This window comes from Metopolophium dirhodum, chromosome 4, assembly GCF_019925205.1.
Source record: "Metopolophium dirhodum isolate CAU chromosome 4, ASM1992520v1, whole genome shotgun sequence".
NCBI lineage: Eukaryota > Metazoa > Arthropoda > Insecta > Hemiptera > Aphididae > Metopolophium > Metopolophium dirhodum.
In genome coordinates this window covers 32781913-32807849 of record NC_083563.1, presented here as the reverse complement: position 1 = coordinate 32807849, position 25937 = coordinate 32781913, and the positions used below count along the sequence as shown (strand labels likewise).

General features: G+C 33.7%; 1 protein-coding gene across 2 annotated transcripts; it reads left to right on the top strand.

Annotated features, from left to right (window-relative positions):
- Positions 1–1780: 1780 nt before the first annotated feature.
- Positions 1781–18363, top strand: LOC132942870 (uncharacterized). 2 transcript variants are annotated; one of them, XM_061011547.1, is made up of 2 exons: positions 1781–2112; positions 13746–18363. In XM_061011547.1, the coding sequence occupies exons 1-2, from the start codon at positions 2092–2094 to the stop codon at positions 17274–17276; spliced, it is 3552 nt and encodes a 1183-aa protein (XP_060867530.1). In that variant the 5' UTR covers positions 1781–2091; the 3' UTR covers positions 17277–18363. The 2 variants fall into 2 exon arrangements, with proteins under 2 accessions (XP_060867530.1, XP_060867529.1); XM_061011546.1 differs by having other exon boundaries at positions 13743–18363.
- The last annotated feature ends 7574 nt before the right edge of the window (positions 18364–25937 follow it).

The window sequence follows — 25937 nt, the reverse complement described above, 5'->3', positions numbered from 1 at the left end:
TTATTTCAAAATGGTTTCGTTCAACATGTAATTTACTGTTTATCATAATTTGTTAAGTATTTCTTCGAAATGTAAATTATGTGAGTAAACTATACGCGTTTAATAATACAAGTATAGCTTACACAGCTACACTCATCTAAGTGCTGGTAATTTTATATAAAAAAATCGTTTTTATGCTCAATGCAAATTTTAACGGAAATTTGAATAAATATATATATTTTAAATAATTATTTTGTAAAATAGGTAAGTACTTACGTAACATAATAATGTATACAGTTGTGTGTTCCGAACATATGAATTTCCTTACTTAGGAATTAGTTATTATTTATTGCTACATTAGAATAATATTATCTTAAAACAAAATATTTCTAACTAAATAAAGTCATAAGCACCTATACTCTATAGTATAGATAGGTACGTCGTAGTAAGAACTTTAGTGATCGAGCACCGATTGAAATCATTTTTTTTTTTTTAAGTTAGAATTTGTATGGCCACTCATTGGTTTTTATTTCTATACCTACCTAACAATTATTAATAATTGTATCCAAAGTTAGGTCATAAACAATGGGATTTATAATGGCATGAAAATAGAATTCAACAACTCCAGTTGTACTCCACTGTAGTAAATGATACTCAATTTTGTGATTAAAATATATTTCTACATTCTTGCAAATCCTATAACATATCGCGTGAATATCAAACATCATATTATTTCTATAATACTTAACAATGTAATTATTGAATGGACTCGGATTTCAACGCATTCGCATCTTTTTTTTGGAATGTATAGTACGGTGCTTTCCAAGCTACAAATGTGTTTCAAGTACTCCACGCTGTAACCAAAACATTTGTTTTTGGGGAATTTAAATCCAAGCCTCAGACCGTTAACAAACAATAATATTTTAATACTTTGAATACCTACTTTCATTAATTTGAAACTTAGGTATTACCTATTTTTTACCACTAATAATAATTTTCACATTATTCGTATTGGAATACGTATCGGATTAAATTGAAAAAAAGTACGTGATGGTCTCCAATTTCATGCTGATATCGTGTGCTCGAGTATTCTCGAAAAAAAAAATTTCATTGAAAATCGTTCGTATAAAATATTGGTTTAGATTTTTTGGATGATAGTCATATTTTTTTTTAATAGCTGCGGTATGTCGGCAACAATATCACAATAGCCGATCGATATAATAATCACGTCCATGAAACCCGAGACTTCCAAAGATCGACGATGTATCACCTAAAACCAGCGCTCCGGTTCAAGGCCATCGGCCGGGGAGGTCTTCGAAGGCCGCGCATCCTCCCGTGCTTTCTTCTCTCTCTCATTCTCGCACCACACACACGCACACACACACACACACACACACACACACACACACACACACACACACACACACACACACACACACACACACACACACACACACACATTCTCTAAGCACAAACGCGTACTCACGAATGTACACATACTAACGCATCGGATCACACACACGTGCGCACCCAAAACACACTTTCTCTTTCGTCCGCCGCCGAGCCGGATCGACTCCCCTGCGGGCAGCGCGGTTACCTCTACCTCGGGTCTGGTCGCAGTGGATACCGTCCGTATAACGCGGTTATTACGATAACGATAATTTATATACATATATGTACGCATACACGGCCTCCCACTCGGGACACCGGATGGTCCGCTCCGCGGGCCCGTACCGTCTCGATCGCTGCCGTCGTATAAATAGCCTTCCCGACCGTCGGGTCCGGTTCATTATGTCTCCGATCGTGCGATGACCGACCGCGCACCAACGGCCGCGTAATAAAGTACAACAATTTCTCTCTCGCGAGATCGTCGTGGCGAGTGCGAGCGCGCGTTTTTTATCGTCGTTCGAACCCTCCGCGTAATAATATCCGGATGATATTCAGTTGGTTGTCATTATTTTTTTATTAAATTTTCAAAGAAATTTCCATCCGAAACCTGCAAAGTTCGGGACTCAACCCTACAGCCCGCCACCGATCCTGCGCCCGTAAACGCAGAGATTTTCTGCAAGTCGTCGACACACACGCGTGGCCGGGTTGCAAAGGATATACACCATGGATTTCCGATTGACACAGGTAAACCATCGCCGTACAGTAGTTAACACACACCCCTATCATATTATATTATAGCTATCCTCTACCACACGCCATATTATTATGTTCACGACCGTGGATTATTATTGCATTGGCGTAAACCGTCGCGGCCAGACACGGTAATTTGGGACGAATGTGATTAGAAAATTAAACTTAACCCGCGTTCAGTGCACGAGTGTAATGAGAATACCAATTTAGATAATTGATTTAAAGTGGATCGTAAGAAGAGAAAAAAAAAGTCAAAATCGATACTCATCAGCAATTTATAATTATTATCCGTTAACCGCCGAATCATTTTTACAAATACAATTATTTACCTGTAAATATATTGTTTTTTTAACGTCTATCGCTTGCAAAACGAAACATATAGTCTGTACCTATTATAGCCTATATTTGGTTTCTATCCATTATTCCCCTGTAGTAGGTATAAAAATGAAATTTTTAGATATAAATAAAAATGTAATAATTATCAATTTATCAACCATTGCAGGCTTGCATATAAAATATTTGAGTACAATCGTACAATTGTATATACCTACTATAATATTATTCATAATAAATTAATTTTAACTAATATATTTACTGAATAATAATTTATTCGGTCTAATTACGTTATTTATTTTAAAGACACAGTTCTAAGGAATCATTCTTTAGCAATAATATATAGTAGGGATGTTAGTAAGTCAAGAAAAACGATGTAATAATAATGCAATATTTTAAATCAGATAAATGTTAATGCGTCTAGAACGGAATATTTTCTTAATCGCACAGATCTCATTTCCGCTTTCGAGCGTGACTTATCATTTTATAATGGTACTTATTACCATCGTAGGTAATTTGGTTTGTTGACAAATGATTGTATTACAACTCATTAAAATAATAACGATAGTATCAGATAAGGTTGTTTAAATAATATCTTTATTAATATTACTTATCGAATGGATATTCAATACTTAGAAAGGAATAATGTAATGTATTTGTTACGGTTATTTCTATCGATTTTAATGGTTAATTCAAATTTAAATTTGTTTTGCGACCGCCCGAAACATACCAAAACAAATAGGGATAACTATCGTTACATGTTATCTGGACAAATATTAAAATACAATATATTATTAAGATAATAGGATATAAGATATTGGAAAATATTAATTTAAATTATGTTTACAATACATATTTAAACATAAACTTTGATGTTTCATTCTTAAGAAAGTTATTGCTAGTATAAGGAATACCTATAGCGAAATCATAAATCATGAAAAATAATAAGAGGCAATCATAATACATATAATATGATATATATATATTTATAATGTTTATGTATGTTAATGTAATGTAGGTAATACATTCAATATGAACCTATGGATCCTGTAGACGTTTGAACCTGGGTTATAAAGAAATGAGACTATTATTTATTTGCCTTAGGCTTTGGCCTTTGAGATAAATTATACGATTTACAGTTCCTGTTACCAAAGTACCAATATAGTACACCACTGATTATAATTTTTTTTTCTGTATCTTTCAAAAAATAAAATAAAATGAAATATAAAACAGTCGTCTTTTGTTATTAGGTTATTACTTATCATGTTTTTGAATTTTCAATCATGAAAAATACCGTTATTTAATATATATTTTATTTCAGATAAATTATTCAACAACTATGAACTAGGTACTACAATATAATATTAAAACCAGATTTATATTTTTTGTAGATCTTATAATTTAGTGTTTAGACGTGTGTTCTGTATGCATTTTGAATTGTTTTTATTAAAAAAAGATTATTATGAAAGTTTACGTATTATGTTGTGACATGTGTCGTAAATATCTAATATATTTATATATAATATATTATGTTATATTTAAATATTTATTTTCTTTTTATTAAGTTACATTTTTTTACACAAAGTTATAATAACTATTGTTTTAGTAACAATAAATCATATTTTCAGCAAGCATAACTTTCAAATTTCAGTATGTTATTTATGAGTAACACAAATCGTTTTAGAAACTACCACCACGATGATTAAAAATAAATTGAAGTGTAGCTTATGCGTCTTACTACTCTTACTTAATGCAATAATTACAATCATTATACCTAATATATAATAGTATGGAAATGGTATTGGAAATGAGTTATCAGGGCATTTTGTTTGAACAATATGACGGTGTTTCAAAGGTCCGTCGTTGTGTTAAAATCAGAAATCACACACCCCTACTCGTATACCTACTACAATGGTTATAAACGATAATAACAGAATGTGAGGTGAATATATGTCTCATTGGAAAATATTCAATCACATTCGTTCGCTTTGTTACCCCCGTCGTCATCCGGGGGAAAACTTGTCGCATTAGCCGGAGCCGCTGAGTAGCATACGAAATAAGGGTAGTATATATAGTGGTTTTATTTCTTCTTTTACTCCATTATTATTATTATTATTATTTTTTTTTTGTTCCCATACCGTCTCGTTGTTTTCCATTCCGTTTCCCGTAATTTGCCATTCACGAAATAATCAACAATCGGGGGTTGTTTTCTGCATTTCCCTCGCCGGATATACTACCGCGCGCGCCGAGTCAGGTCACGTTCTTCCGGCTTTCCAGTCGAAAAATCACAACTCTTCTATGTGCGTATATATTATATGTACAACGAAACCCGTTCTTAGACGTCGCGTATTATATCGATCATGTTATTATTGTGCGCACGTATAATTAATGGGCGAACGTCGTCGTTTTCGGTCTCCTCGGGGCTTCGGGCCAATCATCTGGTGTGGGATTGCCAGAATGTGTCTATAGGTAGATACTCCATACTACCGGGCCGGGTGGCGGAATAGAAAGCTGCCGTAATAGTATTATTATATGGTTGTTTGCAAAAAAAAAAAAAATCACTCGCTTAAACTGTGTTGAACTTTGGAGGATTTCGTTTTATAGATAATCGCCCGTGGGCCGTGTGCAAAAATGATTTTCTATTCGACGTCTGCATGTGCTACAAATGAGTATTCGCGCTCGATTCGTTTGTGAACTGTGGTAAACCGATACACATAATATATGCAATCTATGTTTGTATTATTATTTAGTATAATAACATATTAGATTAGGTACTAATATTTAAGATATGTAAGAAAAACTATCAACGCATACACTAGAAGTTTTAGGTATTATTATTTACACTAATTGTAGGAACGTTTGCATCAAATTTCTATTTCAGATTAGAATTTTTTCACCAATTTGTTGTATAATATATTTTAAAAGGATTAGGTGTTCGTGTATTATCTCTGGGTATACTATTTGTATGAACATAAATAAATGCAGAATAAAAACGCTCAACATTTTAAATTGGTTGAAAAGGTACGATATATTTATTTTCATAAATTATTCATAAAAAGTTTAAAAATAAAGAATTTGTAAAATAATTATTAATATTTTCCAGAGCTATTATGTTCAAGATTATACTTTAAGCTAGGGGTACTCATATTTATTTTTAATGATATAAGGAAACATATATTATTTCGTACATTGTATAATATTATACCGAACAGTTTATTTTTTAATGTATAAATACATTTTTTAGAAAAATAATCAATGGCATAATCGTCAATTACTTAAAAAAAAAAGAAAAAAACTTCAAAAACCACTAGCAAGGTAATTTTATGTCATATTAAAATATATTTTTTGAGTGTACAACCAAATTATACATTTTAACGCATTATTTAGGACGATTTCACAAAGAATAAAATTACGATTGTGATTGACATTCGATTCTATGTTAAATAGGTAATTGCTGAACGCTGAGTATAATTTTTGAAATTCAATAACATACTTATATTATTATAATATCAAATATCAAAGAACCGGTTATAATAGAAGCATAGGTATGGAACACTTGATTTTATAGCGTTGACATTGCTTGGCAGTCGTCGAAACTTTTCGACAACCGAATATAGACAGTTTTTTTATTTTTGATTCTTGTGCATGTTTAGTACCTATAAAATGTGATTGATTCTATCAACGTTATTAAGTTAATTGTAAATTGTTTTTAATACCTACTCAGTAATATTATGAACAGTTAATTTGTCATTTGCTACGAAACGTTAGAACTTAAGTCATATAATATGTTCATACCTATGAATTATGATGTGTATTTTCTTCCATTGCAAAAACATAGTTGACAAATATTAGTTAGGTATTTTTATGTTATATTTTAATGTCTACCTAATATTTGTCACCCGTGTTAATCATAATTGGTACAACTATTAATTAAAAAAGTAAACGACATGCAGACATGGTCACATATAAATACGTAACTATATATTGTAATCATAATAACTACATAATATTATAGTTCTTTATTCCGAATTTCTCTCGACCGCCGAATATAACGTTGCGTACAGTATTTCACTATTATTATTGTTATTATAATTTTAATTTCGGCGTCTTCTCACAGACACGTCATGTTCACGGGCTGTAAATCGAAACGTTTTGTGCGGTGTACAAAACGATACTATGCGAGGATGAATGGGTGAATACAATTAATAATAAAAATGTAATTACACACGTATAAATACACGGTAACTAGTTTATAATAGTTATACGCTCGTCTTACAATATATTACTACACGTATACATTAATACCTAACATAATAGTTTCGCTGTAACGTTACGCGGATATAATAATTATCGTGCACACAATTAGTGCCTATATCATCTTACAACGAACATATTAACATTGACCTTTGAGACGTTCATCGGCGATAATAACGATGTTTACGCGAAGAAAGCTGTAAACGATTTCAAGTGGGCTGAATCCTATAAAATCGTCACTTGTGTATTGGTGCACAACCACCATATTATTTATTATTATACAAGGGTTGCAACGTACATGCTCTAGTTTCATACTATTAGCGAACCACCCAGTTCAGATATTAAGCGTTTCATCAAATTTTGAACAAAAAAGTATCTTCGATGTAGGGTAATATAATAAAATGTAAAACACCATTATCTTATGACATTATTATTGTCCGACCCGGTTGTTTTGCGTTCGTGAGATTAAAGCCGATTTGTATATTTTATAGAGCCACCACCCCTTTGGGTACACCATTGATCATTTAAGCCACCCGTGAGTCTTAGTCTTTATACTATTACATTATGATGATGATAATATGTGTGACGTGTTTTGCACCATTAGTACAAACGGACCATGGCGCAGGCACCCCCCTCACCCCGCATTCCCACCACTAAAATGCAGGTAATAGCACCGTATCGCGTAAATCGTCGCAAATCGGCAAAATTAATTACTCGGAATGCGATCCTCCTCGCGTCACGTTCTCGCTTGGCGAAACACGCCTATTGCAGTACCTATACCTATACTTAACTATCTACACCCAAGTCCGTGTATCGTATTTATCGTAATATATATATATATATATAGATATACCCTCTGAGGTGCATCCAGAAAGGTTTCTCTCGCGGTGATAATATATCACATCGATCGTAGGCACTTTGCGGGGTACATAATACATATATATATATACGCATTGTTAAGCGATTGACGATAATATAATATACGGTATAAGTATCGTCTAACGTATATATAGTATATACCTATAATATTTAGTTATACATTTATATTTAAATAAATTTACTGGTACGGTACATTTGACGGGACACACGTCACGTCAGTCATCGCGTTGATGTACAGAAACGTTCGAGGACCGTTTCGCGGCGATTATTTTTTCCTTTTTTAGAAAATTTAAATACACAGGTGCTATACACGAAACTATACATAATAAATGATTACGATGCGAATAATATAATATATCAATGCGTATCTGCTACGTTCACACTGAGGGCGTTCGCAAGAGATTTTATTAAGAGGGGGTATATAGGTACCTAATATATGCGATATATTCATTTCAATAAACTAATAGAAAACAACCAAAAAATAATGTGAAATTCACTCGACTCGTATATGACTAAACCATATTACATACGTCAACATGCTGCCCGAAGAACGCTATCAGTTCTCATCATAATATTATGTAATCTTGTCTAAATGTAACGTACCTAGTATAATATATTTTGTAGAAAAATAAATAAAATATTCATAAATTGAATACCAACTGATATTCGGATGTGTTATAGTATAATATATATTATGTTTTAAATCGTAAAATTGTGTACTAAATTATATTGACCTGAAACGCAACGAATATTGAAAGCCGTATAGAATAAACGTCGGAGACAACCACCCCTACATTACCCCTCTGCACCGCCACCGCTGACGGTGACGCCATCGGTCCGTGTACTATACGCACGGTCGAAAAATCGAACCGTCTCCCGTACTCGACCGTCGGTCGTTGTCTCCGGATTTTCCGGGAAATGTATTATTTGTGGCGTAAAGTAAATGGCCGACGTGCTATATACCGTCCGTACAATGATTTGCGCCCACCTATTTTTATGTACACGTGCCCTACGGACAAGACGTGAGAGGTCATCCCCCCCCCCCCAAGGGCGGACGTGCAGTTTACAAAACGGCGACGGAGTATTATTATAGGCGGGTGTAGCCGCCGCGATAACCGCAACGGCGACAGTTTTCTTTTGCTGACCTCGTGAATAGAAAATCCTCGAGAACGGATGGGCATGTATGTATCCACCTATTCCGATGAAAACATATTTCCAGACGCCGAGATGAGTTCTTTTTCGATCGTCATCGTTTAGTGTGTCTTATCGATATGACTCGCAGGTCTATAATATTATGCGTGTGGTTCTGAGAAAAAAATCAAAAAAATAATAGCAAAAGACCGATAGGTACCCACATGACAAGCGTATAATATGCATTAATACTTGCCGATTCAAGTATATACCTATACATAATAATAGTCCCGAACAGACAGAACGTCATTGTCGTCACGTTTATGGTAATTCTTTAACTGACCGGGAAAATTATGGTTCCCAATTTCCTATAATAATATTATTACTATTCTGGTCAACTCGTTGTTAACCTTTTTCCGCATATTCATAAATAAATAATACTATCGTTCATCCGATCTCGGGCCGTGGCGAGTAAGACCGTGATACTGTTCAGAACGGTTGCATTGTATAGTTGTAGAGATTTGTCGTCATTTCGACGTCCGAAAAGTGACACAAAAAATAAATGTAATAAAATTGAAATGTCTGATATTATAGAGTGTAAATTGAACGTTTCGCAAATCGGTTGATCGGACACGTCATTATGTCTCCTGCACGCCACCGCTTTTAACGTCCGACTAAAATGGCAGCCATTGAATATCGGTTGAACGGTTAACTCGTGTGTCGCATAGGTTATAATATGATCATTATTTTATTTTTTCCACTAAAATTTCGTGAATATTGCTAACTCAAATTAAATTTCATATTAACATGTATCACAGCACGTCCCGCAACAACGTCGTAAATATTTATATCATAATAATTATTAATTATGTGCCTACGTTTTGTACAATTCATTTTGCATCTAGGAATTTGTATTTATTTTTTTTATAAAAATTTTTACTATTAAAATCAATTATTATCAAAATATTGTTTTATAAACCTTTTGTTCTTTTATGAAAAAATAAATTCATGCAATTATTGTATTATTATTATTATTATTATTATTATAGGCACTATCAGCCAGTTCATATTGTGATTTCCACAAAATCTTATATTGTCTGATTTCGCTAATAATATATTGCTCTCGGAAGAAAATGAGAGAAGATAACGAAAATAATACATTAGTATGTTATTATTATTACAATGTATTTGCGTTTATGTGCTTATGTGCTTTTGATTATTTGGCGCGTTGCGTTTGAAATATCATTAAGATCTTCTCATGTATATTATAATATTATTATGTGTGTAGTAAGTTGTACCAACAATAGAGTGTTTTGTGTCTACTTCCATAATATATGTATTATATTCCAGTAACTTGAGAATTAATTAAATTTCATAATCATACTAAAGTTATAACTTATAACGAGTTATAAGCATCGAAATCACCCAATAAAAAAAGCACCGATTTAATTATACCGAGAGACTATGATTACTGGTACCTATAATATTGTTATTCACCATAGCCCGCAGTAGGCAGTACGTATTATTGTTCAACCGGTTGTTTCGATCCACACTGACAGCCAATTATTATAAAACATCGCGTCGTAATCGTCTTGTTTGGTAGTTTAATTTCTAATTAAATTTAATAACACTAGTAACCAGTCATAGCTTAAAATATTTAAAATTTTTAAATTTTATAACGCGTTTAAACGGTTTCACTTAATGTCTAACATGACGGATAGAGGATAGTGTGCTACACTAATATAACTCTCGTTTTACGTGCTCGGAAAAAAAATCGATGGGAACCTCACGCATTACAACTAGGTACAACTGTGGAGACGAGTCGTCGTGATATTATTTTATCGATCGTATAGTGTTTCTATAAATTATAATCGAAGCTGTTTACGGGCTCGAAAATATGCATTACAAAAAAAAAAAAAAAACAATAACAAACGTCTATAGTCAACCGTTCAAATAGAAATCTGTTGTCGTAAGACAATGCGCTAAGAATTATTTTTGCGTTCTCCGTGCAATTCTAATTACTTACACGCGGCGGCGGCGGCGTATGTGTATATATGTAAATTGCATTCCTATTATGACGGTTGCGTTTTCTCTCATTTCACATGCATCTTCTAATAACGTTACTTGTGTTTTTTACGTTCATTATTTTTTTACTGAAAAAAAAAAAAATAATAATAATAACAAACCAAAAATATATTATTATCTATTACATCCAGTCGCTATTCATATTCAAGCGACGCGTCGAGATACTTTTCGTCGATATAACAATTTGTATAAGTCCTCTCAGGCGATGTGTACACCACTGACCCAACTCGTACAGATATTATAAATGTCGATGGGAGACGATCGCGCGTATTGCAACACTTCAAAATTCGATTTGTGATTAGAATAATAAATAATAAATAATATTGTGACACCGTGGTTGTACAATATCGTAATCGTAACTTACCCCCTCCTCCCACGATGAAAAACCATGACCGAAAAGACTGGTTCTCATATAATTATTATTATATACGCGTATGACATTATAAGTACACAATGTTATATAAGTGCGATTGTTGTGATTAAAACGATATCTGCCGCACCCGCGTATTATAATGTTATTTGCATTATATGGTTGGCATCAGAGTAATAATAAAAATAATTGTACAATTACCCGTCGTGGTAGGCATAATGATAATAATATAATATAATATGACGTCGGCCTATTCTCATCTGGAAAATAGTAGTTGTTATCACCACAGGACACTCCTTAAGTGGTATAGAAAAATCTATATACATATTTAAAAATCTGGCCCTTAAGTATACTTTGAAATTCCAAAAATGAGTTAAACATTAAAGAAGAAATGGTAGCGAGCATCCAATTTTTGGCACTCCAATTTTAGGCCCCTTCCTCTTATATTACAATATTATTGCTGCATTTTATTGTCATTGAAACTACGATACGATTTATTAATCTCAAAACGTAAACAATTTTGTCCGACGGTTATTATTAATATTATTATTATTCTCTCATTTTTTTTCTGGATGTCAACCGCGAACAATCGATGTTTAATTAACTCTTGGAGCCGTTTACGTGATTTGGGTCGCTAAACGAAGCGCGGACGGCTCGTACAATATGTCCTACCGCGGCGGAGAATTATTATTGTGCAATGAATTGGAAATCCAGTTATTATCATTTGACTACAATTCCGTGTTATGATCAAATTATTCTTTAATTTATTTATTTTTATATTTACGTTCTATTCTATTATTACAGAAATCAATTTTTTGGAACTCTAGTGGTTTGTTCGACAATAGCTGTTTAGTTTCAAACTTTTTTACTATGTCTTATCGAACAATAGTAATATATTGATCAACTGTTTATAAGTAGTCAAAAATCTAGTGGACCATTGTAAATCGGCTCGCATAAAGTAGGTACTTACCTAATATGCAATTGAAAAAATAATCTCACGCTCGTGACTTCAGAACGCGTATAAAATTAAATAGACGCGGTAAATCCAATTTTGGCGTTTGATCCCGAACACGTGTATTTTGAAAAAAAAAAAATAATAATAAATCAATAATAATATATAAAAACAAAACCCGAAGAACTTTCTAATAGGATTGCATTGTATAGATACCTACATAAATACCTATGACGGTATCGTGTATAATTTTCTTCAAAGTTCGGTGGCGTCAGTAAAACGCGTGCCTGTATTATATGACTTGCTCATTTTATGAGTTTCAATAACAAAACGCGTGTGAGAATGCTAAACACACGTACGTAATTGTTTACTTACCGTGCAAACGATTTAGAAATCATGTGAATTAAACATAATCCATTATGATCACGGGTGCTCAGCTTTGTTGGATACTATTTAAGGCGATGCGCGGTTGTTTAAATGAGACTATTGGCCAATTGATTATTCCGTCACGACTCGTACGAAAAATAAAATCACCTAAAGCTAATTTAAAATATTTTTATATGGACATCGACAGAAGATTACTTGAAAATAATAATACGTCATAATGTTATAATATAATATAATTTTTTTTTCTAAACAACCGTGTAATTTTTTTTTTATCGCATTAACTATTTACGTTTTTGACGTGACTTGCGTAAACTCGAATTACCTAAACCAACACCATAAACCGCAGTTTTAAGATTTTGGTATTTTCCAAATAGGTTAACCAATCATCGGTATTTCGTCACAAAACACCTCCTCCGTCGTAATCAAAGAAGATGGTGCTCTTCGTGTTAACTCACACTATAATTTTAATAAAAGCTAGAGTTTTCACCGTTATGGGTGGACGCCACATGGAATTTTAATTGTTTAGCGAGTTCTCAGCATATTGTTATACATACATAATATTGTATAATATATGTATTTTTTTTTCAACATTTACTTTTATTTGAATGGTTTCCTCATTTACGCAAACCTATTGTTTTCACGATGATTCAAATTTCGGTTTCACTTGTAATTGTGTATGATAAACTATAGTACCTAAATAATGTATTTATAGCTATTTAGACACTACACTCACTTTTTAGTCGACGTATAACAGGAAATAATTTCTGTTCACTCAATGAAATTGTAAAACTAAAACGAAACCGTTAACGAAATGACCACTGAAAGTTTAAACCTACTGCAGCCATACTTGCATTTATGCTCGTTATATTATATGGTTTTGTTAGTACTAGAATTCATCTTAAACGAACAGGGAAAGTTTGAATGAATCGGACAACACATCATTACTAAGCACTACATTTGATTATAGTCAGTAATCGGTATGCTGTTCTTCATCTGCCGAAACAATGTATTTCTAATGTTGTGTGTCATTGTCAGCAGCAAATCTTGACATTGCCGTATATTATTTTTAACCCGAATTATTCCTTAATGAGCAAAAAGGAAAGTCTTATAAACGCAGTTGCTGTACATCTCATTTAATTATGTTGCATTATTATATTTTAACGAATCGTGTTACAAATGAAATAAATAGCATTCTCACAACTTTGAACTAATATTATAACGTACTTGTTTCAGAAGTGTTTTGTGTGTCTATTGCTGATAGCCACCACGAACGCCGTGATCAATTCTGGTGCAAATGATGAGAAGTCACCGACAAGAAGAGATGCGAGTCTTGGCGTACCATCAGATTCTTACGGTGCGCCACCTCCTTCGTTTGGCGCGATTCAGATTAACTACGGACCACCACAAGCTTATATTACATCTGATTTAAAGGCACCCAATGTTAATTATGGACTTCCATCGAACTCGTATGGTCCACCAAAACCGATATACGGACTTCCAAAACCCAGTTATAAACCTCTAAAGCCGGATTATGGGCCACCTCCACAAGATTCATACGGGTTGCCACCAAAACCAGAATATGGCGCTCCTCAGATACCGAACTCCGTGTACGGCCCGCCATCTGGACCTCCAAGTCCTTCTTATGGTGTTCCATCAGTGTCTTACGCAAAAGGGCCTCCGGGTGTACCATCCCCGCCAACCCCACCTCATATCTCTTACCACGGCTGGCAACCTATTCCGGGTGTATCAATTCCATATGTTCAAAAAAATAACGGTTACGAACAGTCATCCTTAGGAACTGCGTATGGACCACCACTGCCTCAAGCAGGAGGCTGTTGCAATAATAATATCAACTCCATAGACACTTCTTACGGAGGTTCACCACCACCAGTATTACCATCGTACAGTCAAAATTCTCCAAATTCGGACTACGGTCCACCGAAAGATGGAAATTCTTATCATGGAAACTCTAATGCTCAGTCGTTGGCCAATTTATATAAACCACCACCAATTATACCAGATACAAGTTATGGGCCTCCAACACCTTCTAAGCAACCTTCTGACTCATATGGACCTCCATCCAGTGGAAATTATGGACAACCACCTAAAGAATCACATGGACCACCACCAAGTGGATCTTACGGACCACCTCCCAAAGATTCTTATGGACCACCACCAAGTGGATCATATGGACCACCTCCCAAAGATTCTTATGGACCGCCTCCAAAAGATTCTTATGGTCCACCTCCTAGTGGTTCATATGGCCCACCTCCCAAAGATTCTTATGGACCGCCTCCAAAAGTTTCTTATGGTCCACCTCCTAGTGGATCATATGGCCCACCACCTAAAGAATCACATGGGCCACCACCAAGTGGATCATACGGACCCCCTCCAAAAGATTCATATGGACCACCTCCAAAAGACTCTTATGGACCACCTCCAAAAGACTCTTATGGACCACCTCCAAAAGACTCTTATGGACCACCTCCAAAAGACTCTTATGGACCACCGCCAAAAGATTCTTACGGTCCACCTCCTAGTGGTTCATATGGTCCACCTCCTAGTGGTTCATATGGCCCACCTCCCAAAGATTCTTATGGACCACCTCCAAAAGATTCTTATGGTCCACCTCCTAGTGGTTCATATGGATCACCACCTAAAGAATCACATGGACCTCCACCAAGTGGATCATACGGACCTCCTCCAAAAGATTCATATGGACCACCACCTAGTGGTTCATATGGCCCACCACCTAAAGAATCCCATGGACCACCACCAAGTGGATCATACGGGCCACCTCCAAGTGGATCATATGGACCACCTCCAAAAGATTCATATGGACCACCTTCAAAAGATTCTTACGGACCACCTCCAAAAAGTTCGTACGGACCACCTTCAAGTGGATCTTACGGATCACCACATAAACCTTCATACCGCCCACCTACAAAAGAATCACACGGACAACCTCCAAGTGGATTATACGGGCCACCTCCAACTGGATCATATGGACCACCTCCCAAAGATTCATATGGACCTCCACCAAGTGGATCATATGGACCACCTCCAAAAAGTTCATACGGACCACCACCAAGTAGTTCTTATGGTGCTCCTTTAAAAGAATCACCTAGACCTTCCCCAAGTGGATCTTTTGGCCCACCGAAAGAATCCTATGGACTACCATCAATTGGGTCATTTGGGCCACCTAAAGAGTCTTATGGCTCACCATCTAAACCCGTATATCTTCCACCACCACCAAAAGATTCATACGGAGTGCCACCAAGTGAATCATATGGCGTCCCATCTAAAGATTCTTATGGACTTCCTCCCATTAAGGACACATATGGAATTCCTTCTCTAGGTTTTATTGATAATTCATTGCAAGTACAGTATGCCTCACCGTCAGGCTCCTCATACAATGGTCTTCCTCCAGAAGGTACTTTCGGTACACCCATAGCTATCTGTTGTGGTACACCACCACCAGATTTAGTATCACAAAAGCCTTCAGACATTCAGTATGGGTTAACCTATGGACAAGCTTCTGGAAGACAAATACCTGGGCCAAATCTTCAGCCAAAAAATCCAGTGAAAAATAGGGCACCAGTTCCACCTGGCCTTGTAGAATCAACACAGTATAATAATTTCCAAGGTGAACCATACATACCTCCTCCAGTATCAGAAGTATCAACAGCTGGAAATGATGCATATGCTGCTCCATCAAGTTCTACGGGTTACAGTAGTTCTAACAGTAGCCCAAATTTAGAGCAAAGCCCAATAATTTCTCAAGATCAACAACAATATAATGTCCCAGCTACACTAGATACACAAAGCAATGTAGTACACAACCAAGGATTATCTACATCGTACGCTATACCAGCTCCTGAATCTTATCAGCATATAACACAAACAGTTTCAGTAAATAATGCAGCTCAAGAACCCAACAGTTATGTTCAACCAAATCAACTTTCATTATCAAATGTTGATAACTATGGAACTCCACAGCAATCATTCGACTTAAATCAACAAATTGAAGAAAGCAAAAATCACCCACAACTAAGAGACGCAGAGAATAATTCACAGCAACCAGAAAATAATAACTATCAACAGCAACCAGAAAATAATAATTATCAACAGCAATCAGAAAATAATAATTATCAACATCGACCGGATGGAGTGGATGTTAACGATATTGTAAATTCATTAGGTTTAGAAGGATCCTCCGTTGTTGGTTCAAAATCTGTAGACATAAATGGCTTACAAGAGTACCCTGTTCAAGGGTCTACTGGCAACTACATGCTCCAAATCCAACCAGGTCAAAGAGGTGGGGAAAATGTCGCTCATGATCAAGTACTTTCTAATGGGTTACTTCAAGACATTTTGTCAGCCATAGAGAATCAACAGAAATCAGATAATTCATACGACAACCAACCACAAGGATCAGAAGTTCGACAAGTCGCGACGGCAGCGGCCAACACAAGTACTGAGTGGCCAGAAAATTCCGCAAGTAAAAAACAAGAAATGGCTCTGTTTTATAGTACTAGAGACGGAAAAGGACAGTCTGCTCAAGGCACGGAAACTCTACTCAATGAAATTAACCATTTGAGCGTGAATGAGGTGTCGAATGGAAACTTTGTTTCATACAAGTCACCAAAAGTGAATTATGTGTACAGTGAATCAACACCTCAAGCTGTATCACAGGCATATCCACAACAATCGACTCCTAAGACTGATGAAAGCTCAACCAACTCGTTGTCGAGTACAGGAAAATAATTATTGTAGTACAATAGATTTATATATTTATGTATAATATATAAATATATAATACATAATTAGGTATATTATATAGTTTAAAAGTAATCCTACTATTTTATTTGACAGTTCCAACTCCCCAACCTTTGGTTGCATTCAAATTGACAACGGTAATAACGAGTAAGAAAGTGCTCGCATTCATTTGAATCGTCATTTAAAGGGAATACCGTATCGCCCAAAAGCATTGTACTTGCATCAGTACGAACATTCACGTATGAAAACGTTCTATAATAATTGTCTAAATACTTTATTATCTTGACAGGGTAATCGCTCTATTATTATTTTATATTGACGATGTAGTTACCAAGCACAGATTTTTTCACGACTAGCTTATCACGAACTCGGAATAAAAACATCGTGCCTTATTTTGTTTCAAATCGTGAACGACGAATATTTTAATCTAAAAAGTGAGAGTAAACTTATGAGTGTAAGGTACGACAGATATAAATGCGAATTGTAACACAATAAAAATAGTACAGAAAGCCATTTTGGATATGAAAAATATTCATGAGATTAATTCGTGTTTTTGAATGCAACTGGATGTGTATATTTTTTGATAATAAATTAAATAAAATCATTGTTTTGATTATTGAAATTATTGGAATGTTAAATTATTAATATATTTATATTATGGAATAGCGTTTAGCACGATTGCCACTACGAAGTGCCATAGACCATTTATTATTATTATTTTTATAATTATTACAATAATATTTTTAGAATGTAAAAACTAAAAATTCTATTACTTTTTTTTTAAAACCATAACCTAACCATACAATATATTTGTTCTCGTATATCTCTTGGAATATTCAAAATAATAATTCTTTGTTTATTTATATAATTTACATAAAAACGTTATAAGTATTTAAATTAAAAATCATAAATTGTATTCTCTACTTTATGTATTCTATAATAAGTTCATGCTTTGTATTTGCATTATAGTTTATATTAATTGTTAGTGTTTAATGTCTATTGAAATATTGTATATAAATTATGTATGAAAATGTAAACTATTTAATAACAATATATTTTGTGCTATTTATATTTATTTCGTCTTCAGTATTGAATTAAAGATGTGTGTATATCCTATATCCAGTCAAGTATAGGAACAATCACTAAAAGAACGAGCGAACAAAAAAAGAAACATACAACTGAATATTAGTAACTTATTGATGAAACTGTTGAATCGCAATTATTATTAATTCATGATTTTAATAAATACTAATCAATAGTAATTTATTTATAAATAAAATCGTATAGAATGGACATACAACACAATGAGATTCCGATCATCGGGTACGATTATTCATACAACATTATATAAAATGCCTAAGTAATATATTTTCTCAATTATTTAACGTCACACAATTTCTGAGTTTTTGAAATTTTTACAACAATATCAGATTAAAACAAGTTTTCAACAAGTATTTTAAATTGTATTATAAATCAATAATTGAAACTATTTAAAAAAAACTAACAGAACATAAAATATAAAAACTTGCAGTTCGTTTATTTTTAATGCCTCAAAGGTAGGCACATTATACGCCAATTTAATTGTTGATACATTTATAAAAGTAATATGATTATCTATATATAAGTGAATTATTTAAAGATGTCACGTTCTAAGCATATAATATTCATAATATATTGGTACGATGAATAATATTTACGGAAGACCAACGAAAATATTTAACAGTATGTCAGTATGTTATTAGAAATATGCAAATACTCCACAACGTTTAATAGTTACCATAATTTTCCTTTTTCGGAATAGCCCTCGGGTACTAATATCACAGAGAATTTTTGTCCTTGACTATTAATATTCGAGGATATAATATGACTATAGGGAGTAAAAGTAACTGAGAGTTATTATTCCCAGTTACAAATTGCTTTACCTAATGCTACCCTTAGTATAAATTATTTAGACTAATTGTACTCTAGGGATAGAAGATGAACATTTACTTTAGTATTATTGATTTGATAATATGATGTTTAACTACATTAAAAAAAAACTCATCTCTAGGGTAAGAAATGTTAATTATTTTGGAACGTGTGCTCGATGTTGTAAATTTATAAGATGTACATACTGAGATGGGGATTATTATTTTGAAACAATTGTGTTTGGTCGTATTACATCACATTTAAATATTAATTTTAATCTTAATGTTTTATACATTTCGGTTTTCAGTTGAACTCTACCTTTAACGATGTATCAGACGATGTTTTTATCAAAATTATATTTTAATTTCTTCCGTAAAACAAAAACTGCAATTTTTAGTATTGTAAACTATCAATAATAAAACCTCATACATTGTAGACATTCTTATTTATTAGCACCTATAATATGCAATCATAAAAAAATATTAGGAATTCTCGAAGAACTAATATATAATATTCTGTTATTATTTTGTTTTATGTTTCGACATAATACGAAACTACCAACTTTGTACAATATTATACATTGTTGAATATACTAAATATAATTAACTATTTTATGACCATTGAGGTTCCATAAATTCTACATTAGGCTGGATAACATAGACAGAACACTCGAGATACATCGTCAATATTTTAACGTCAGACTACGAAATTATGTGAAGAAATTATTTCATCGACTACTGATTTCCTACTGTACAGTGGTTTAACGTAAAAAATGGTAACGTAATGTTTGGCGATTTTGAAAAGACAACGATTGATTTGTACCTACATTATACTACCGTTACGTGCATAATAATTTATGTTTATTAAGTAGATAATATCATAATATCATAGTATCGTTATCCTTATAAAGAGCACATATATTTTATGAGATTATAAGATATAAAAAAATAACTTTTGATTTGAATTCTAAATATTTCCAAAACTTACTATTTGCAATAATTTTAATTCATATTAATTAATGGGTAACGTGTTTTTAACTTGCACTTTTATTATATTGTGATTTTTACACATACAATTTAATGTGGAATAATTGAATTGGCATCGTAAATTAAATTTAACTATAATTTGTATTATACGCAATTATTACAACATTTAAAATAGGTATTTTCATGCACGAAACACCCATGTATTTTACGTTAAGCATACACAATATTCATTATATCTAGTACTATGTAATTATTTAGAAAACAAATGAGTATAATACAATTATTATACAAGATCTCCAAATTAGTAGAGTAAAATATTTTATTTTTATGAAATTAAATACTTTGCCAATGCACATTATATATCATCGATATAAAAGTAAAAACTTTGTTTAAACAAATATAGGGCGATAAAATCAGTCCTTTTTTTAATTATAAATATTTTAAATTAAGTGTGTTTGATCAAGTCGTGTTTTGGTATTTATAATTCCCATGTAGGAACTTTTATGTTTAGGGGTCAATATTGGTTTAATTTATAATTATTTATATGAATTATTTTGGTACATCATAATATATGCGTTTATTTTGAAAGAAGTTTTTGAAATTGGATTAGCCAACAGTTTGTGATAGAAAAATATTATCGATGAACCCGAAATGAGAAGGCATGATCTCGATTGATACACTGTCTTAAACATTAATTGTTTTTTTTTTTTTTTTGATGCGAAGAAATCTAATGGAGAATGAATTAACTGCTGTGTAGTGTTTTTATTTTTAAACGGGAAATAGTATAATGTTACGACGTGGCAAACTACTACAACACGTTGAATTAACCTTTTGGTAGAGTCTTCTGCCATAATTACTACCTATGTACTATGTGAATGTTTGCAAAGAAATTTTTTACACTTTATGAATATATATCACGCGGAATGTGGGAATAAATTAAATCTCTTTAATTTATTAAAATGTTACATTGTTTGCTGATAATAATAATACGCACGTTAAGGTATATTCTGTTATATAATAAAGCCAATTTTCTCGTCTAATAAATATGAAAAGTCCATTTCGACAATATTATATTTGTTAGGATAAGATAACAGGCGGTATTTTAGTGAGTTTAGTGTTTACAGTTTTGTTGATCGGGACATGAGAGTATTATATCCACTATAATACTTGTAGTGACTTCTGTTTTTAATAATGCAAAGTGGCTATTAAACATATTTTATTAATGTCAAGGTGCGAGTTGTTGACGTTGCAAGCACGTCCGAAAGAGAACTCGACATTATTTAGAATATTATGGGACCGTCGGTTGAATTAAAATATTCTATTTCTCCAATACCTTTATACTATTTACTTTAATGAGTTTAAGTGGCTGGTCACGTGTTGTCGGTTAAGAAAATTGTTTCATGAGTGATTGAACCGCGAAGGGTACAACATCTACTGTAACTATGGGTACCGTTATTGCGGAAAACGAATCAAATCATGTTTACTCAATAGTCGAGAAATTTAAGAAATGAGAATAATATTATTTTTAATAATCTGTATATACCTGCTGTCCTGTTCCTATCGCGACGTCAACTTTTTGATGTATTTGATACGATCACGTCATGACACGTAAGTCTTGTGTTTTTAAAAGACTGTATCTTATTAAGCTACACCTCGAGTAGGATGTGTGACGTTGGACGTTACCTAGTGAAAGTTGGACGACGTTTGCATTGGCAAAACACAATTTATTTTCCTATTCGCTCTACAAATTGCCTATATCAGACGCCTTCGAAATCGTTATTTTGACAATAATAATATTATTATTATCATTTCGAATATTATTTATCGCGGTCGATCGGGGTCGACGAGGGAACTATAACCATAAGTCGAGCGGTCGTCACGAATACCAGCCCAACGCGGCACTATACGACATAACGAGTTTGACGATTGACACGTCGAGGAGGCGTATACCTGCATCTGCACTGCTCTTAAAATATTAATTATTATATCCTGTTAAATCAAAAAAAAACTTAACCCAGACCCCGATCCGTGGTAAACATAATATTATTGTTGTAGTTGTAAAATCTGATACGCTCCAATCGTATCGACACGTCGTGCGGTGGACATATAATAATATTATCAAAACGTATACGTATAATACCACCGTAACGACTTAATTGACTGTGTTAACGTCGCTGCCATTACACTAACACTGTAAGGCTGCGGTCTGCGGCGTTTCACTGGCGTCGTCATTATACGCACATTTACGCACATCAACAATAATAATATATTATTGAAACGGCATTACGCCACGTGTACACTCGCGCAGGACTCGCGTATTATACGATACGTAATAATTATATGGTCCGTCGTCCTTCCGCCCGAAATCCGGTCGATTAGACTATTGGCGACGCCACATCCGTTCGTAATAAAGTAATAATTATTATTGACCGTCCCCGCGCGCGCTTCGACTGTTTGAAAGATTGGACACGCTTGTCACGTACCACGCCGCTGGTGGTGGTTGGTTACCCACCAGAGGCTATCTACAACACTTTTCGTTCGTTTATAATAATATTATTATTATTATAACTATGATTGTTTTCACGGCTGTCCCGACACCGCCGCGCGCCACAACTATATTATTATAGCGATAATCGTTTAACGTTGATTTACCTTTAATACGGTCAAATAGAGCGCAAGTATACTGCGGCCGACGTCGTTTTCATTACACGAATAAAATAGTATTTGTTGACGGACCCAGGCCCGGACGGAGACCGTAATAATAATGTAAACTAAGCCCCTTAAAAAATGTTGCCTAACTCGTCATTATTGTTTAGTTGTCTGTTATTGACAATATTTATTGAAAATTGATAAAGATATCAGCCGTATAGTTAAAATATAAAATTAATCAACACAAAAATACAGTCACTTTTTGTTCTTGTTCGGTGTCTTGGTGTATACGTACGATTAGGTTAATATTGGTTAGTAACATAATCATATACGAAGCGTTATTATTAATAAAAATAATAAAATCGATTATCGATAATGAATTATAATTGATTCAATACGACATCGACTGTAGCAGACTATCGAGCAGCTTTTATTAGAGGAATAGGTACAAGTGGTATTATATATCATATAATATATAAGTCTGTGTTAGGCGTTAGCATACGGCATCTGTATGAGTGCATGACTGTAATTCCTATATATTGCGTGTCTCAGAGGTAAATATAAGTATATAACACAACGGGCTTGAAAACAATCCATAATAATTATTATTAATATAGTTTACATATTATAAATTTAAAATCTGAAAATTCGAAATAAATTTTGAAATTCATTAAAAACAAAAATATGATCGCTTTTAACTATCGTATAATATAATATATCAACTCGTTTTATACTCGTATCAAGGACAGTAAACTAAACAAGTTGGGGCCCCTATTCTTCGTGTACCCTCTCGGCTCTCCTTATCTTCGCATAGATATCTAAGTATTATTATGACGGAACTTTGGCGATAAAACATCGACGATAAAAAGTATAATGAACTCGAAAACAAAAATGAAAAAAAATAATGACGAAACGGAGTTTTACGTAAATCCGAGGAAACAAAAGTCAACCTCAGCAGATATACGGTGGTATATACCGTAATAATAATAATAAAAAAAAACCGTTTCGGTGGAATACCTACGACTATACGTCACCCCCCCCCCCCCCCTCGACTTTGCGGAAAGAGGACTTTCAAATAATTGAATATCACTAAACGATTCGTTTGATTTATATGCATCCGTTGTTTGTACGGTTTATCTGTGTGGTATTAATTATTATAATATATTATTACACAGGTACGCAGCCACCCACGCGGATGTCTGCACAAGACGCTCTCTCGCTGCAGTGTGCGCTTTCGAGTCGTATACAAATTTATTCATTTCGGATATAAATAATAATTATTATTATTTACGATATTGTAAAACGCGAACTTTGCGTATAGTATCACGCGTAGGTCTATAATTATTGCGTTAAACGGTGACACTTTTAAATGCCATATTTTATTATTTACCGTCATCGCGTATTAATAATAATACATTTTTGATACAAATATAATATAATAATAATGTAAAGCGTTTTTTTTTTAATAAATAACAATTATAATTGTAATACATATTATTATTATCATCAATCGACGTGATACAGGCTCATTGTTCAAATATTTTACCAGCGTAGCCGCGTAGGTAGGTATTTACTTCACACAGCAGCATAAACACAATAATAAGAAATTCTCTCATTGTCTCCCGTCTTTCGTTCTTCAGCCGTTTGGTATTGTATTTTCATTTTTCTCATTCTGCATACAAAGTTTAAAATATATATTTGAATAAACGAGTAATATTATTATTTTCATAAATGCCTTCAGAAAACAAGCGTTTTAAACGCTATACACGATTTCCCATTTATTGCACCCGTCAAATATTTATTAATTTAAGCGGATGTCTTAATTAGTAGTATAAGGAGTATTTTGAAAATTTAATTATGCAGTTGTGCACAATGAACTTTATAACGTAATTGCCTTTGCGTTTCGCCATTGAACCTGTCAGATGAATTGTTTTAAGTATTTCGGTTCTAATCTGCACACATATACATATTCGCTTGTACATAATATAATGATATATTATACTATATGCATATTATGATTATATCGTATATAATATTATATGTTGTGTATGTATTGAGTTTATTTTTATTCGCCAAGACCAGCTGCCGACGGAACTTATTCCCACACAGTATTTTTTCTTTTGACTAGGCATTGAGTTATGCCAACGATTTCAAAATATTACGTACGATTACATATTTATTCTTCAGAGATTATGCATTTATAATTTTGCTGCTACTCTGAAGGGTTTGTTGTTTTTATTTTCAAAATAAATGTAATGATTTATTGACGATCGACCAATACATTCATGACGTTTTGGAGATTGCATTATTTCGAGAATCCAATCGTATATAATGGTAGGGCAGTTACCGTGGTTAAACATACTGTGTAGGTATTTATTTCAGTCATCCAGTAGGTAAGCTGGTTGGCGAATTTCTAGGTATGTCGCCGTAGAAAAAAAAATAAAAGTCTGAGGCACTCGGGGACTGCCGCGGTAAAGCTATTGCATAGAAATTGTGTAGCTATGTATCATGTAATTATAACTATTTATTTTTATATGATATTAATTCAAGTTACACTTTTTGATCGCGACGACCGAAAAGAAAATGACGAAATGAGTTTTTTTGTTGATAATGTTAGACACACACACTGTACGGAAATATTTTATTTGATACGTTTTTTGCTTAGACAACTGGCTGTAAATAACAACAAAAAAAACGGGTGGTGAATATTGCGAAAGATTTCACTACCCATTCAATATCACCGCAGACGATTGTATGATGATTGTATAATGTTCGTAATTTCAATACGCACTCGAGACGACGACGCGTAGTGCGGATTATAAAACTACCACGCCGCCGCCGCCTCAGTCTACCTGTAGCGATTTGTTTCGACTTGAGTATTCGTGTTCACGTTTAAGACGGCCGTGTCGCTGGTTTTTATCTCAGCCTTTATTTTTTTCCGTTTCGCCGCGTTCGTGTACACGCGCGCGCACGTCCATAAATCGCCTCGCGCTTTTATTTCCGCCGTTTTCGGTTTGTTATTGCCACCGGTGAGGCGACGGAAGAAAAAAGTCAACGTACGTAGCCCATACGTCTTCGGCTCGGTGTACGCTCTGTGTTTGTGTGT

Excerpts from the sequence above, each read along its gene's own strand:
- LOC132942870 (XM_061011546.1), top strand. The coding sequence starts at position 2,092 with ATGGATTTCCGATTGACACAG. Across the intron at positions 2,113-13,742 it reads TGGATTTCCGATTGACACAG|AAGTGTTTTGTGTGTCTATT; the intron begins GTAAACCATCGC and ends TACTTGTTTCAG.